General features: G+C 42.7%; 1 protein-coding gene across 3 annotated transcripts in view; it reads right to left on the bottom strand.

The window, feature by feature from the left end:
* Positions 1–15,608, bottom strand: part of ZNF609 (zinc finger protein 609) — a 107,945-nt gene that overhangs the window by 36,473 nt on the left and 55,864 nt on the right. For 2 of the 3 annotated variants that reach the window (XM_040342937.1, XM_040342938.1), the window contains 3 exons: positions 14,988–15,213; positions 7,860–7,947; positions 5,332–7,750 (listed from right to left, as the gene is read on the bottom strand). In XM_040342937.1, coding sequence (XP_040198871.1) covers positions 5,332–7,750; positions 7,860–7,947; positions 14,988–15,213 — 2,733 coding nt within the window. The remainder of the gene's footprint in view (positions 1–5,331; positions 7,751–7,859; positions 7,948–14,987; positions 15,214–15,608) is intronic. The other variant, XM_040342939.1, reaches the window with a different exon arrangement.

Here is a 15,608-nt window from a genome sequence, read left to right as displayed (position 1 = left end):
CCCTCTCCATCTGCCCATTTAGACAGCATAAAAACGCACTCCCGGCCAGCACGCGCCACTGTCATGGCGGTGCCCAGGGCGATGAAGAGGAGGGGGAGAGATTGCATCATTGGGGGACCCCTACATGCGTTTTGTGGCAGTGCCTGCAGCGGAAGGAGGCGAGTGGCTTTTTTATTGACCGACTTCACTGAGTTTGTTCCTGGATGTCTTATGCAAGAATACACCAGGTATGCACTTTCTCCCTCCAGTGCTGAAAACTAGGAAAAGACATCCTACTCACAGAAGATAACAAAATAAATTATCCTCTTCTTACCTTATCCACGCCGAAGGAAAGGCTACTAAAAGTAGTTCCAGATTTCACCCATCACGGCGGGCAAATTGTGCCAACATTCAGGTTTATCAAGGATTCCATTAGAGAAACCTCATACCTGGACCTATAGAAGACTCTGACAGAAACTTTTCGTGCCACAGATGTATTAGTACACCAAAGTCTGGATCCCAGAGCCCAGACCTCCACAAAGAGACATTACAGGCAAACTCTGTTTCTTCTTACATGAGGCCCGGGTGCCAACCATCTTAGGCCTTTGATATCAGCCCGAGGAATGGATCCGGTTATAGCTCCTAGGTATTCGCAGCCAGACCCTCAAAAGAGCATTTTTCTTCTTAGCACATGTTGAACATGACCAACCAACTTAAACACTGGCAAATAAACGGAGGCACTCTTCATTTGGGAGGGGGTTATATAGGGGAGGAACTCAATTTTAATTGGGTTAACCAGTGTCCAATCACCTGTGGTGACTACATAACCCAAGGCTCTGTGTCCAGTGATGTATGATCAAGAAAGGGAGTACACCCCTAAGTGAAAATGTCCAAATTGGGCCCACCAAGTCATTTTCCCTTCCCGATGTCATGTGGCTCGTTAGTGTTACAAGGTCTCAGGTGTGAATAGGGAACAGGTGTGCTAAATTTGGTGTTATCACTCTCACTCTCTCATACTGGTCACTGGACGTTCAACATGGTACCTCATGGCAAAGAACTCTCTGAGGATCTGAAAAAAAAGAATTCTCGCTCTACATAAAGATAGCCTACGTTGTGAGAAAATTGCCTAGACCCTGAAACTGAGCTGCAGCACGGTGGCCAAGACCATACAGCGGTTTAACAGAACGGGTTTCACTCAGAACAGGCCTTGCCATAGTTGACCAAAGAAGTTGAGTGCATGTGCTCAGCGTCATATCCAGAGGTTGTCTTTGGGAATTAGATGTACAAGTCCTGCCAGCATTGCTGCAGAGGTTGAAGGGGTTGGGGGTCAGCCTGTCAGTGCTCAGACCACACACACTGCATCAAATTGGTCTGCATGGCTGTCATCCCAGAAAGAAACCTCTTCTAAAGAGGATGCACAAGAAATTATGCAAATAGTTTGTGAAGACAAGCAGACTAAGAACATTGATTACTGGAACCATGTCCTGTAGTAGTTTGATAAGACCAAGATAAACTTGGTTCAGATGGTGTCATGCGTGTGTGGCGGCAACCAGGTGGATGACAAGTATGGTGGTGGGAGTGGCATGGTCTGGGGCTGCCCGAGTGCTTCCGGCACTGGGGCTCTACAGTTCATTGAGGGAACCATGAATGCCAACATGTACTGTGACATACTGAAGCAGAGTATGATCCCCTCCCTTCGGAGACTGGGCCGCAGGGCCATACGCCAACATGATAAAGACCCCAAACACACCTCCAAGACAACCACTGCCTTTCTAAAGAAGCTGAGGGTAAAGGCTATGGACTGGCCAAGCACGTCTCCAGACCTAAACCCTATTGAGCATCTGTGGGGCATCCTCAAACAGAAGGTGGATGAGCGCAAGGTCTCCATAACAACCACCAGCTGTTGTCATGGAGGAGTGGAAGAGGACTCCAGTAGCAACCTGTGAAGCTCTGGTGAACTCCATGCCCAAGAGCGTTAAGGCAGTGCTGTTAAAGTGGTTGTGAACCCTTTTTTTACAACCTTGTGCTACAGGCAAGCCTATATTAAGGCTTACCTGTAGCCAACAAGGCTATCTCCTAAACCTGCACGGTTTAGGAGATATCCCCGGTCCCCTGCATGTGCCGATGTCATCGGCACATGTGCACTGGGACAAACTGAAGCAATGGTACCTATGTGCCATTGCTACAGTCTCCGTGCTGCTACCGGCGTCATCGCGGCTCCGGCCAATCGCAGCCCTGGAGCCGCGATACCTGGAAGCAACTCTAGGACGATGCGACGGTGGCCGGAGGGGAAGACGAGGACCGCTGCGGGGGCTTCGATCGGAGATAATACATAATGAGCTAGTATGCTATGCATACTAGCTCATTATGCCTTTGTCTTGCAGGTTTTTTTTTTTTTAGGATTTGTTTAAGAGGCTTTACTTCCGCTTTAAATATTGGTGGCCACACAAAATATTGACACTTTGGGCCCAATTTGGACATTTTCACTTAGGGGTGTACTCATTTTTGTTGCCAGCGGTTTAGACATTAATGGCTGTGTGTTGAGTTATTTTGAGGGGACAGCAAATTTACACTGTTATACAAGCTGTACACTCACTACTTTACTTTGTAGCAAAGTGTCATTTCTTCAGTGTTGCCACATGGAGATATATTAAATATTTACAAAAATGTGAGGGGTCCACTCACTTTTGTAAGATACTGTGTGTGTATATATATATATATATATATATATATATATATATATATATTATATATATAAAATATATATATATATATATATATATATATATATATAAAAATAATAAAACGGTAAGCTATATCTGACATTTAGTAAAACACATAGGTACATATCCACTTTGAGAATGTCAAATTTCATGGATAAAACTAGAAGCGCAAATTTCTCACAGAAATTGCAGGAAAAAAAAAAAATCAATCACACAGTTTTAGATCCTCACAATGGCAGTGATATTAACCAATGAATTACATGTGCAGCCATCTTCTATTGATTGATGACTAAAATTAAATTTACACAATTTAGCAGTCAAGATATTTTTAGTCATCTTCCTCAATCTCTAGCCTTAGACTTGAACTGTCATAATAGACAAAGTATGTTTCTGTTCCAATGCACAAACCATACAGATCTATATAAAAAAAAAGGTACACGAACTGAGTGAAAAGTCTAATTGCCGAAAACTAGCACTTCTAATGCGTCACCATAAATACTTCCTGCAAAAGTATGTCAGGTGTTATCAGGTCTTAGAGCATGTTAATACTTCCTGCAGGGGCTTACAGATAACTTAAAATAAGATCAGCCATTAAAAACAGGCAGCAGACTGAAAACAAAATGGTGGAGTAGACAGTAATGGTCTTTGCAACTTCAAAGCATCAGCTGCTGTTTGAGAGTTATTTTTTTTTTTTTAAATCAGTAAAATTGGTTTTCTGGAGTACAGTACACAAGAACAATGGGTAGCGTTCAAGCTTCCATTAAAATCAAAAGCAGAAGCCTTCTTTCAGAAGTGAGAGGTTGTCTGTCACATAAGGACACTGGCAAAAAATGAGGATAAAAAGGTAACGGCATTCAACCCCATGGTCAGAACTTCGAGGAGCCTATATCCTCTACCATACTGTTTGGGAGAAATTCCTTTACTTTGTCCAGACAACAGGACACAAAAAGGAAATCTCTCCAAAGAGAAATCACCTTTACACATGTATTCTCATGGCATGATTTTCCTTCCGTTCCGGTGACAAAAATAAAATGTAAGACTTTCCATCACTTGTTACAAAGATAATGATCGCCAGTAGGGTAGAGCTCAGTTGTGTTTGAATCCTAGTCTCAATTCACCTAGGATATCCCGCCAAGATGCAGTCAATGCACACCATCAATCATAAGATGCAGTGACAGGTTCTTGGCAGGATAGCTTAGGTGGATTCAGACTAGGATCTGAACACACCTGAGCTCATCCCTAGTCACCAGGAAAAATAGAAAACTTATCTCTCCAAGAGGGAACCAGGCAGCAAAAAAATCCAGATAGGGGATTTCAATTTGACCTACCATTTTCTTAATAAAAAAATATTAGGCTACATACATTGAGTGAAGGAGGGTTAGACACTGACAGGTTCTTATTGCCATTTACACCCTCAGAGGTGACAGATGGCCATTTAACATGGAACTATATGGAACATATTAAAAATGGGCAAAATGCAGAAGAGTCATGCATTGTCCTGTCCACCGAGCTAAGCATACGCTGGTCATTGAACAAATTCAGCAATGCTGAGCTAACTAAACTCCCGCACATACGCAGGAGCGATGTCAACTCGGCCTGCCAATGAAAGTGACTGGCGATTGAGACCTGGAAGCCTGCCACCCAAAGATGTCAGGAGCCAGAGTGGAGCACTGGGACGCAGCATGGCTGGACTGAAGGCAAGTATAGCTCGGCTTTAACTAGAAAAAGATTATAAATCTTCCCCATTATATGCAAAAAAAAAAGCTTTGACTACTAGAGTATTGCTTTAATGAAGTGGGGTGGGTAAAAAAGTATTATTCTAGTTTGTTTTTTATTTATTTAGGAAAATATTCCTACAAACTATAGAAGCTGTAAAAACAAGTGCATGTTTAAAGCGGAGGTTCACCCTAATTCGCAAGTCCTCTTTAAACACAAGGGCTCAGTCTATCTTAAAACAGTTCGTTATCATTAAAATTTAAAATCGCTTCCATACCTTTTTTTTATGTGCTCTGAACCAGGCACTTCCTGGTCTGTGTCTTGCGGGACTGGGCGTGTTGCTTCGCTCTGCGATACCCGCAATGCTTCCTGGGATGACAGCGTCACGCTGCCCAGGAGAGGAATCTAGATCGCAGCACACAAATTCTCGCGTTATTTCTGCACGTCACATGACTCTTGCGGCCAGTCATGTGACGAGGGCGGATATAATTCCGCCATTTTAACTGCTGGAAACCTGTTAAAAACGCCATTAAACACCTGGAGACCGTCGGATAAGGTGCAACACTGCGCGGGATAGAGCGGTGAATGCTGGGACTACAGCATTCACCGCATCCCGGAAGGAAGTCCTGTTGGGCTTCAGACTGCCAATAATTAAGATGGAAACGTCCATCTATAATTTTTATAAAATACCTTTTGCGGGGAAATGCTAATGCTGGCGGCTACAACAACAGGACAGGTGAGTTAATGATTGAATATGTTAACAGCGGGAGAAAGAGTTAAAAAAAAAAAAATAAACGGATTCCGGGGGAACCCCCGCTTTAAATACCCTATTTTACAAAAACTTTTTAAAAGTAGCTAAAACATTACCAATGCACTTTTATTCAAATAAAAATTAAGATGATCAATTCCTTACCTGTCTATACCAAAGAACAGGGTCTAGACCAGTCTGTCTATTACATTCGCTTACAGGTTTGGGAGGTTCTGGAGTTTTTACTGTGTGTCCTGCTCCTTCCAGTATTTTTGTCTTTAATCCCTCTGGCTGCTGCACTGACATTTTTACAGATTCCTCAGGCTTTGGAATAATCACAGATTTGCCAGGGTCAGGCACTGGTCCTAGCTCCTTAGGCTTACTGGAAGATGACTTCCCTAAGTCTGTCAAACTTGGAGCTTTTGTGAGTGTAGGAGGTACTGAAGACTTGTGCTTCCATTCTTCCTTTAAAGTGGCCTCTCTGTCCCTCATGGCCATCTCGTTTTTCTTTTCAATGCTACGTTGCTGCTGCTGTTCAAGGTTTTGCCTTTGTTTCTGATGCTCCTCATACTGTTGTCTATATGCTGGGTTAGTACTAAGTAGATGGGCATGATACCCTTGATCAGTATACCCATAAGGAGGCACATAGGCATACTGATTATAGTAGAGCGACTGCATGTACATGTTGGGACGCTGTTGGATGACTGACGGTTGCTGCTGGCTTGTGCTAAGTTCTGGCTTTTTTTCCTCCTGCTGCTCCACCTTCATTTTTACTTCAGTAACTTCCAAGTCTTCCTCTTTCTTGACTTTAAGTGGCTGACTTTCTGGTGTAGTTTGACCAGTAGGAGTCATGGCAACAGGACCAGGACTGGAATGTGCATAGTTTGGAGAATAATAGGTTTCAAATGTCTGGTAGTATGGGGATTCTTTGTTCTGGGGCTGAGGTGGAAAAAGGGACTTTTTGGCACTTTCCTTCACCATCTGCTCTGGATCCTTGACCTTTGTCCCCTCCATTTTACCTTCTCCATCTTCTCCTGCATCAGAAATATCAGAGTAAGCAGGACTATTCGTTTTAGCTGAAGTCCCTTCTGCCCCATTTTGGGTCACAACATGTAGTGGTGTCATAGGCTGATTAGGACTAGGGTTTTCTATTCGGTTTGAAGTACCTCCTCCTCCACCTATAGAGGGACTGGGTGCATTGTCTGTGAAGCTATAGATTTTGTCAGCCTCAGCCTTTATGCTGGCAAGGCGGCTCTGGTGAGAATCAGATCCATTAGAAAGTCCATCGCATTTAGTTGAAGAATCTGTGACTGCTTCTCCATAAGGACTTTTCCCATCTTCAGGACGCCCAACTTTCATGGTAGATCCAGGACTATCTTCATCCCTTTGCTCTTTCTTCTTTTTATCCTTTTTCTTTTTATCTCTCGATGGAGTTAATGCTGGATTTATAATAGGCGGCTCTCCCATAACTGTTGGTTTGGGCTGTATGGGCTTAAGTTGTGGGCTAGTAGGCATGGTTTGTACTACTGTAGGAGGGAGGCCAGATGATGATCCAGGACTTGAAGCGGTGAAGTTGGTCGTCTGAATGGTATACATCTGTTGTGGAACCAAAGCAGGAGCAATGGGACGGGCAGACTTTACACTTTTTGAGGAAGTCAATTTATCTTGTTTGTTATTCCCATTGCCTTTCTTGGCTGCATCTTTTTCCCCCATTCGTTTTTCCTGTGACTCAAAACCATCATTGCTCGTATCATCTGCTGCCATGGGGCCTTCATCTGAACCGTCATTAGAAAGTGCTCCAGGGTCAGTGTCACCTTCGGTACCCAGTTTCTTTTTGCATAATCCTTTACTTCCAAGCTTGGAAGAAAGTGTAGGACTTTGTGGTTCAGTTAAACGAGTCTTGGGTGTAGCAGATCTGGCAGGGGAGAGAGAACCTTTCTGAGAAGGAAAGGTACCATTGCAGCCACCCATATCAAGGTGAATATGAGGCTCTTCACCACATTCACTATCTCCATCTGCCTCCGGCTTACTGTCATCATCTGTGTGTGCATGAGCCTGATGATATTTCAGGCCATTAATGTGCTTGTATTTCTTGTTACAGTTAGGGTGTGGACAATCTATTAAAATTGGTGAAGAACAATTTCTTTCCAGTGCAACTGGCTCTACCTTGATAGTGCTTAATGGTACAGTTAAAGGCAAGGATCCAGCCAATGGGGCAGATGAAGATCCCATGGAATTTGTGCGAGCACGTTTACTTCCTTTGGAATCTTCTGAGCTTGAAGTAAGTTCAATGTCAGATGGGGGCTTGCTTTTTCGCTTGCTAGCAGATGTAGGGCTAGCCTTTATATCCTCTGATGTATTACAAGGTGGTGGACGATGATCTCCTGAATTCTGGCTTCCTCGTCTCCCTTTGTTGTTTGCTCCAGCGCGAGTCTTGCTGCTACTACTGCTGCTACTGCTCGCACCTTTACCATCAGCAGTTGATGTGCTTTCTGCAATGGGAGCGTTGCTACTTGGACGCATGCGTTTACCCCTACCCCGTCCATTCCGCATCTCCAAGTCACTGGTGGGAGAGTCGCAGAATCTGGAGGGGGAAAGGGAGAAAGAAAAGAGAGCATGAAGCACTTAGTTTTAAAAAGCAAAAATCATAAAAAAAAATTAAGAATTAGCTACATGCCATGGTTCAAACTCACCTAGGTGGTGCCCAATCATGCCGTGTGCAATCCAACAGTGTGCCAACATAGGTCTTGTTTCTCCAAGTTACATTTACTACCAGCATACCTATAATGTAAAAAGACAGACATTTAGTGGTAAGTGAAAGTAAAGAAATGTTGCTAAAATCCAGCATTTAGAATATTGATCAGTGGAAAACTTAAAGCGATTGTAAAGGTTCATTGTTTTTTTTTTTTTTTTTTAAACAAACATGTCATGCTTACCTGCTCTGTGCAAGGGTTTTGCACAAAGCAGTCCTGATCCTCAGTTCCTGGGGTTTCCATTCCATGGGAGCACTCGTGCGGGCACGCTCCCGAGTCCTGCTACGTCCATAGACACAGACAGCAGAACTTGGCCCTGCCACCTGTATCACTGAAATTTGATTGACAGCAGCAGGAGCCAATGGCTCCTGCTTCTATCAATCTATCCAATGAGACAGCGGCTAGAGCTGCTGGGCTCCTTCTCGACGCTGGAACGATCAGAGTAAGAAAAAGGGGGGCTCTGGGGGGGAATAGAATGCATTAAGGTGAAAAACCGAGACTTTACAACTCCTTTTACGATGTCTGCACATAACGTCATTCAGAGTATAACATTTCTGTACCAAATTGCACTGTAAGCAATGTGTACTGTTAAACAGATCAGTTGTAAAACAGATTTAGCATGCCAGCAGATTAGAGATCAGATCAAAAGACTCTTACACTTTATTAAAGAAACAAAAATAGCATATTTCCCTCTACTTTTAAAAGTGTGTAGAAGGGTTAAAATGTAGAGCGTGTCAAATAGAAAAATTTGGATTTTAATATGAACTTTAATGATCACCTATAGTGTAGCATTAGCTGGAATAAATGGCCGATAAAAACTTGTTTTTTATATGCTTTAATACTCTATATTAAACTGTGAATATTTTACTAGTTGCAGAATCAGTACGTAGATTTTCAAAAGCATTCCGACTCCCCCCTAATGGGTTTTATTTTGCAACTTACAGAGGGCGACTGCCCAGATGCTGGAAGAGGCCAGATGCCCAATACAGCGAGGCTTACTGGCTGTCCATAGTATCAATCACCATCACAGCTAGTGAGCCAGTTAACCTATTTCATGAAGAAGCTGGCTAAACAATCTGAAAACCACCATACAAATCCAGTACTCTGTAAATCTAAAATACAAAGACATTATAATAAAGCAGGGACAACCAGCCTTCAGACAGAAAAAAATAAAAAATCATTAACTGGGTAAAATATTACACAAGTGGGAGAAGAAAAAAAATAATATGCAAACTAAAATCAATTCATTAATACGCAGGAAGCCCAGGAACTTTCAGAAAAGGCAATTCATCTCCGCACCTGCAGCTTTCCGGAATCATTTCAGATAGCAGATGGCTGCACAGCTGCAGGAGCTCTTTGCAGCATAAGCAGGTATGAATAAACCTGCTTTCAAGCAGTCAGTAGTACAGTCTCTCAGACAGCATGGCACAGATACAAACCCTAAGGAATCCCATATTACATCATATCTGAAGCCCAGAGACTACAGTGAACCCAATTTCTCTGGAACATATCTGCACCAAACATCTGCTATTATAATTAATCCATAGGAATGCCTAAAGCGGAAGTAAACTGCGCCACATATCTTCAATTTCAATAACTCACCCTCAATCATTACTTTTAAAATGTTATAACTGGTAACAATACGCTAAATGAACATAAACCTTAAGCCAAAATTAACAAGCTACAGAAAACATCTGTAAAAGAAGGCATTTAAAAAGTCCATAGTCTTTTCTTCCGGGTAGCTTCATCTACCCGTTCCCAACGTCATTCCAAATCCTACAAAAGCTCGGCATGCCTTCTATCTAAGGCTGGCCAGAAATCATACAATTTTCCTTTAGATTAACCAAAACCATGTACCGTATTTGCCGGCGTATAAGACAACCCCCTAATTTTCCAGCCAAAATGTTGGTTTTGGGATATACTCACCGTATAAGACTACCCCCTTCCTACTAGTCATGCCTCGCCTCACGGTGCCACCATTACATGCCAGACTGTGCCACTACATGCAAGACTGTGCGCCATTACATTACATTACCCCTCCATTGTGCTGTTCTCCCCGTCCGCGCTCCGCTCCGTGTCCCCCCACCTTATGCACATACAGAATCGCGGCCGTACTGTACGTTTTTTCAAAAGCCGCTCCTCCTACGTCTTCTGTTCTGGGATAGGCGGAACAGTCAGCTTCCAAGGAGGCACTGTGTTCAGTGTTCACCTATCACGGAGGCCCTCTCGTCCGAGGACGAGAGGGCCTCCGTGATAGGCGGACACTAAACACAGGACGAGAGGGCCTCCGTGATAGGCGGACACTGAACACAGTGCCTCCTGGGAAGCGGAGTGTTCCACCTATCACGGAACAGAAGACGTAGGAGGCGCGGCTTTTGAAAAAACAAACGGCCACGATTCTGCATGTCTTTAGGATAAGGTAAGGTTAGGTTACCGGCGTATAAGACGACCCCCGACTTTCAAGAAGATTTTAAGGGGTTAGAAAGTCGTCTTATACGCCGGAAAATACGGCAATATGAGGTCAAACCTACACTTTTAATATGCAATCAAGCAGGGTCTTGGGCTACATAGGTGAAGGTAAATCTAAAGGAAATTAAATAAGGAAATTGTATAATGAATCCCAAACACTACACTACTTGCCTGGAGTTTGTCCCCTACTCCAAAGATTAATTGGCTCCTGTCTAAATTGGCCATACTATGAGTATAGCTGTGAGTTAGTGACCTTAGATTGTAAGCTCAGGGTAGGGACTGATGTGAATGTACATTTATGTAAAGCACTGCATAAATTGATGGTGCCAATGCAAGTAGCTGAAATAAATAATGTATGGCCAGCTTAACTATCAAGCTACCTTGACAATGGTAAACACCTCTGAGCTTACATGGAACCCAGGGTATTGTACCCCTCCTTCAGCCCAGGTTCACACTGGGCTGCGGGAATGAACCTGTGCAAGTTCAGCTGAACTCGCACGATTTCAGAGACATCTGTGCAAGTTTCTGCATAGATGTCAATGTAAATCGCAGCCCGAAATCGCAAAAAGTAGTACAGAAACTACTTTTTGAAATCGGTGCAGCGCCGCAGATGCAACATCACACCGATTAGGACGGTGGCATTCCTGGCAATTTCCGCCGATTTGTCATGTCAAATTGTACCAATGTCAACCAGGGCTCATTCACACCTTTTTACAGAGCAGGACCCACTGTAAACAAACTGCAGATCAGCAGTAGTAGTCGGCTTCCTGTGCACATTGCATGATACAGCTCTAACATTGTTGTTCCTATTTCCCTTGCAGCTTTATGCTTCAGGTCATGTGAACGGCCAGAGCCTGGAAAGGAGACTAACTCAAGACTTCCAGCTGCGCAGCTAAATCAACCAGTTCAGGTCATTGCCGCTGCTCTCACCTGCAAGCGGGTCTTGTTCTCCAAAGATATCTGAATATGAGGGATTATTTCTGTGCTATCGGCCACTATGATACGTTTTCCAGTGTGAGTAAATATGCCGGCTTTGCAAAACCACAAATTTTCAGGCGCCCGACGATGACAAAAGCATGCACACTTCAGAGAGAACCCCGACACCTCAAGTGTGCCAACAATGGAAAAACATAGTGCATGGTAAGTCATAAAAAAAAAAAAAAAAACTGGGGCTGTAAAATCTTTGATATGAAAGAATGTTTGCACACTAGGCGTAGCTCTGGTTTAAATTTACAGGTAATTTTGTAGATTATGATGTCCAAATCTTTTGGTAAAAGAGCATCAAATGCAACATATCTGGAATTCAGGGGTGGCGATTTTATTGTTGCTAACTAAGGTCTGAAATGTGCCCAAAATGCCATTATATAACTAAAAAAGCCTGTCGTCCTCAGGACAAATTACTACAGGAAATTAAACGTTATGGAAACACTATAGAAAGCACAGAAACTCAAAAAAGGTCCTTCTGTTAAGAGCTCCTATGATTACTGAAACTTAGATAAAAGGCGTAGGAACCAAAATATTAGTTTTTCATCAGAAACAGCTGTAAAAAGCAATGGCATCACCTCAAAAAAAATTGTGAAACAGAAAATTACAAAACCGTGAGATGCATATAAAATAAATTAACAAAAAATACATTTAAAACACAAGGTTGCTTATATATATTATACATACACACACACACACACACACATACATACCAAAAGTTTGGACACACCTTCTCATTCAAAGAGTTTACTTTATTTTCATGACTATGAAAATTGTAGATTCACACTGAAGGCATCAAAACTAAATATAAAAATAAAATATATTTCATATTCTAGGTTCTTCAAAGTAGCCACCTTTTGCTTTGATTACTGCTTGGCACACTCTTGGCATTCTCTTGATGAGCTTCAAGAGGTAGTCACCTGGCGCAGCACCCCATCACTCTCCTTCTTGGTCAAATAGCCCTTACACAGCCTGGAGGTGTGTTTGGGGTCATTGTCCTGTTGAAAAATAAATGATGGTCCAACTAAACGCAAACCGGATGGAATAGCATGCCGCTGCAAGATGCTGTGGTAGCCATGCTGGTTCAGTACTGCCTTCAATTTTGAATAAATCCCCAACAGTGTCACCAGCAAAGCACCCCCACACCATCACACCTCCTCCTCCATGCTTCACAGTGGGAACCAGGCATGTAGAGTCCATCCGTTCACCTTTTCTGCGTCGCACAAAGACACGGGGGTTGGAACCAAAGATCTCAAGTTTGGACTCATCAGACCAAAGCACAGATTTCCATTGGTCTAATGTCCATTCCTTGTGTTCTTTAGCCCAAACAAGTCTCTTCTGCTTGTTGCCTTTCTTTAGCAGTGGTTTCCTAGCAAATATTCTACCATGGAGGCCTGATTCACACAGTCTCCTCTTACCAGTTCTAGAGATGTGTCTGCTGCAAAAGGTGGCTACTTTGAAAAACCTAGAATATTAAATATATTTTCAGTTGTTTCACGCTTTTTTGTTATATATAATTCCACATGTGTTAATTCATAGTTTTGATGCCTTCAGTGTGAATCTACAATTTTCATAGTCATGAAAATAAAGAAAACTCTTTGATTGAGAAGGTGTGTCCAAACTTTTGGTCTGTACTGTATATATATATATATATACATACATACACACACACACACACACACACACACACACACACATACACACACACTCATATACATACACACACGCACACACTATATTATATAAATAAATAAATAAAAGGATGTTAAAGCGTAACTAAATCTAAAAACTAAAAATGTATTATATTATAGCTTACCTATCATTGAATACGGTGGCTGTTACTTCTATCGTCAAGCGTTTTTCCTTTATTTTCATGTAATAATCAGCCAGTAACACACCTCCTGGCCTAGGCCCCTTATACATGGTGCAGGCTCCATTGGAATCCACCTGCTCAGCAGGGAATCTGTCTGCTCATCCCCACTGAGCAGGCGGATGGCTGGTCCATATGTCCATTTACACCCAACTGCCCTCTGATCCAATCTGTCTGTTTTTAGGATCGAAAGTCAATGGACACGTCTGTTTACACCCGCCACTCTATAGAGGAGACTGGAGGCTCGGATTAGATCGGCCTGAAAAACTGACAGGCAGACCCAATTGGTCTACTAGTGTGAAAGGGGCCTTTGGGGTGGCCACATTTACGCCTCCACTGTATCTATGGATGAGCAAAATAACCACAATGCTGATGTGTTGTGTGGTGCAGTAAACTGCAGAAAAATTCAAAATGTCAGCATTCAGCATCAGTGCTTCCTGCCAGAGCCAACGCTGACAGTAGACCACACACAGTACAACAGTGTTTTTACCATGTGGCCTAAAAATAAAACCATTCCAATTTCTTTACATTATTTTAGACCCATTGCCCTCATCAGTGGGTATCCCTGCTTCGTTAAAAAAATGCAGGAACATCATGACTAGTGGTGGTAGGGGTGCTGTACATAACCTTCTAAAAAACATCACAGCACCCTGCCTCAGTACTCAATTTAAGGGCGCCCCCCCGCAGCTTGTAAAAGCAATCCAGCGGCTAGTTAGCCGCTAGGATTGCTTTTACACAAGAGCCAACTGTCTGCTCTAAAAAAAAAAAAAACAACAGTACCGGGTGTCCTTGTGTTGACCTGTGTTATACAACTAAAAGGTGGATATCAGTGGACTAGTGCGAACTGGCCCTTACAGATGTTCTAATCTTTTTCCTACGCTATCCAAAAATAAAAGGAGAAGGTTTGGGCTATACATACACATTTTTTGATGCTTTTCATCATGCTGTTCATCTACTTGGGACTTTAAAACTTAAAAAGGTTATTTAAAGTTAAAGGACAAACACACCAATCAGCCATAACATTATGACCACCAGAAGGTATGCTGTGGTATCTGGCAGCAAAGCCATCATTGACAGATCAATTGGATTGAGAACTGGAGAATTTAGAGGCCAAGTCAACACCCTGAACTCTGCGTTTTGTTCCTTAAACCATTCCTGAATTTGTCAGACCAGGCCACCTTCTTCCATTCCTCTGTGGTCCAGTTCCAATGCCCATTGTAGGCACTTTTGGCCATGGACACAGGTCAGCATGGGTACCCCGACTGGTCTGTGGCTTTGCAGATCCATACACAATAAAGTGCTACACACTGTGTTCTGGACACCTTTCTATCGGAACCAGCATTAACTTTTTCAGCAATTTGAGCTACAAGAGCTCTTCTACTGGACTATACAGGCCAGCCTTCACTCGCAGATTTCATTCTTTTAATCACTTCTGGTATGTTCTCCTGACCACTGCAGACCGGGAACATCCTACAAGAGATGCAGTTTTAGAGATGCTCTAACCCAGTCATTACAATTGCTCCTGGGTCAAAGTTGCTCAAATCCTTAAAACCTGCCCATTTTTTCATCTTTCAACACATCAATCTCAGAGACAACATGTTCACTTGCTGCCCAATATATCCCACCCACTTTCATATGCCATTGTAATTAGATAATCAATGTTATTCACTTTACCAGTCAGTGGTAATATTGGTATGGCTGAGCAGAGTATGTTTCTTAAAAATTTCACCAAGCATAACACTTACCATCTTCTGTCTCCTGCCATACAATGCCTTCCAAGTTCACGCTGGTGCCCGGTTCACATGGTCCAAGACATTCTGGCTCAGTGGCTAGAGCAACATCACTGGTGTTAACACCAACAGATCTTGTGCGTACCATAATCTGCTCACATGGAGAGGAAATGTCACTGTTCACCATTGGGACTAGCAGATGTAGAGGAAGCCCCGTAGACGCACACACAGGAGACTCCATCTAAGAAAAGAAATACAAAGTGGTATAAATTAGTGATAAGAAAAATAAATAAAAAAATCAGATGTCCGTTTTCTTACATGAATTGGGCCAATTATAATGTCTATGTTTTGCGTTACCTGTTTACAGGCTTGAGCTTTTCCTGGGAGACCTCTGGGCTTTCCCAGGCCAATTGACAATCTTGCAAGCTTTTTCCAAGTCTGCAAGGCCTTTCCCAAGAGAATGTGCATTGGAAAACTCCAAAGGGAGTCTATGTACCACATGTATACAGAATGCCCAAACAACATCAACTGACATCTCTGCAAATGGTAACAACACATTGGAAAACTACAAAGGGAATCTCTGTACCACATGTATACAGAATGCCCAAACAACATCAACTGACATCTCTGCAAATG

The sequence above is a fragment of the Rana temporaria genome, chromosome 3 (assembly GCF_905171775.1).
Source record: "Rana temporaria chromosome 3, aRanTem1.1, whole genome shotgun sequence".
Lineage (NCBI taxonomy): Eukaryota > Metazoa > Chordata > Amphibia > Anura > Ranidae > Rana > Rana temporaria.
This window is presented reverse-complemented; position numbering and strand designations above follow the sequence as displayed.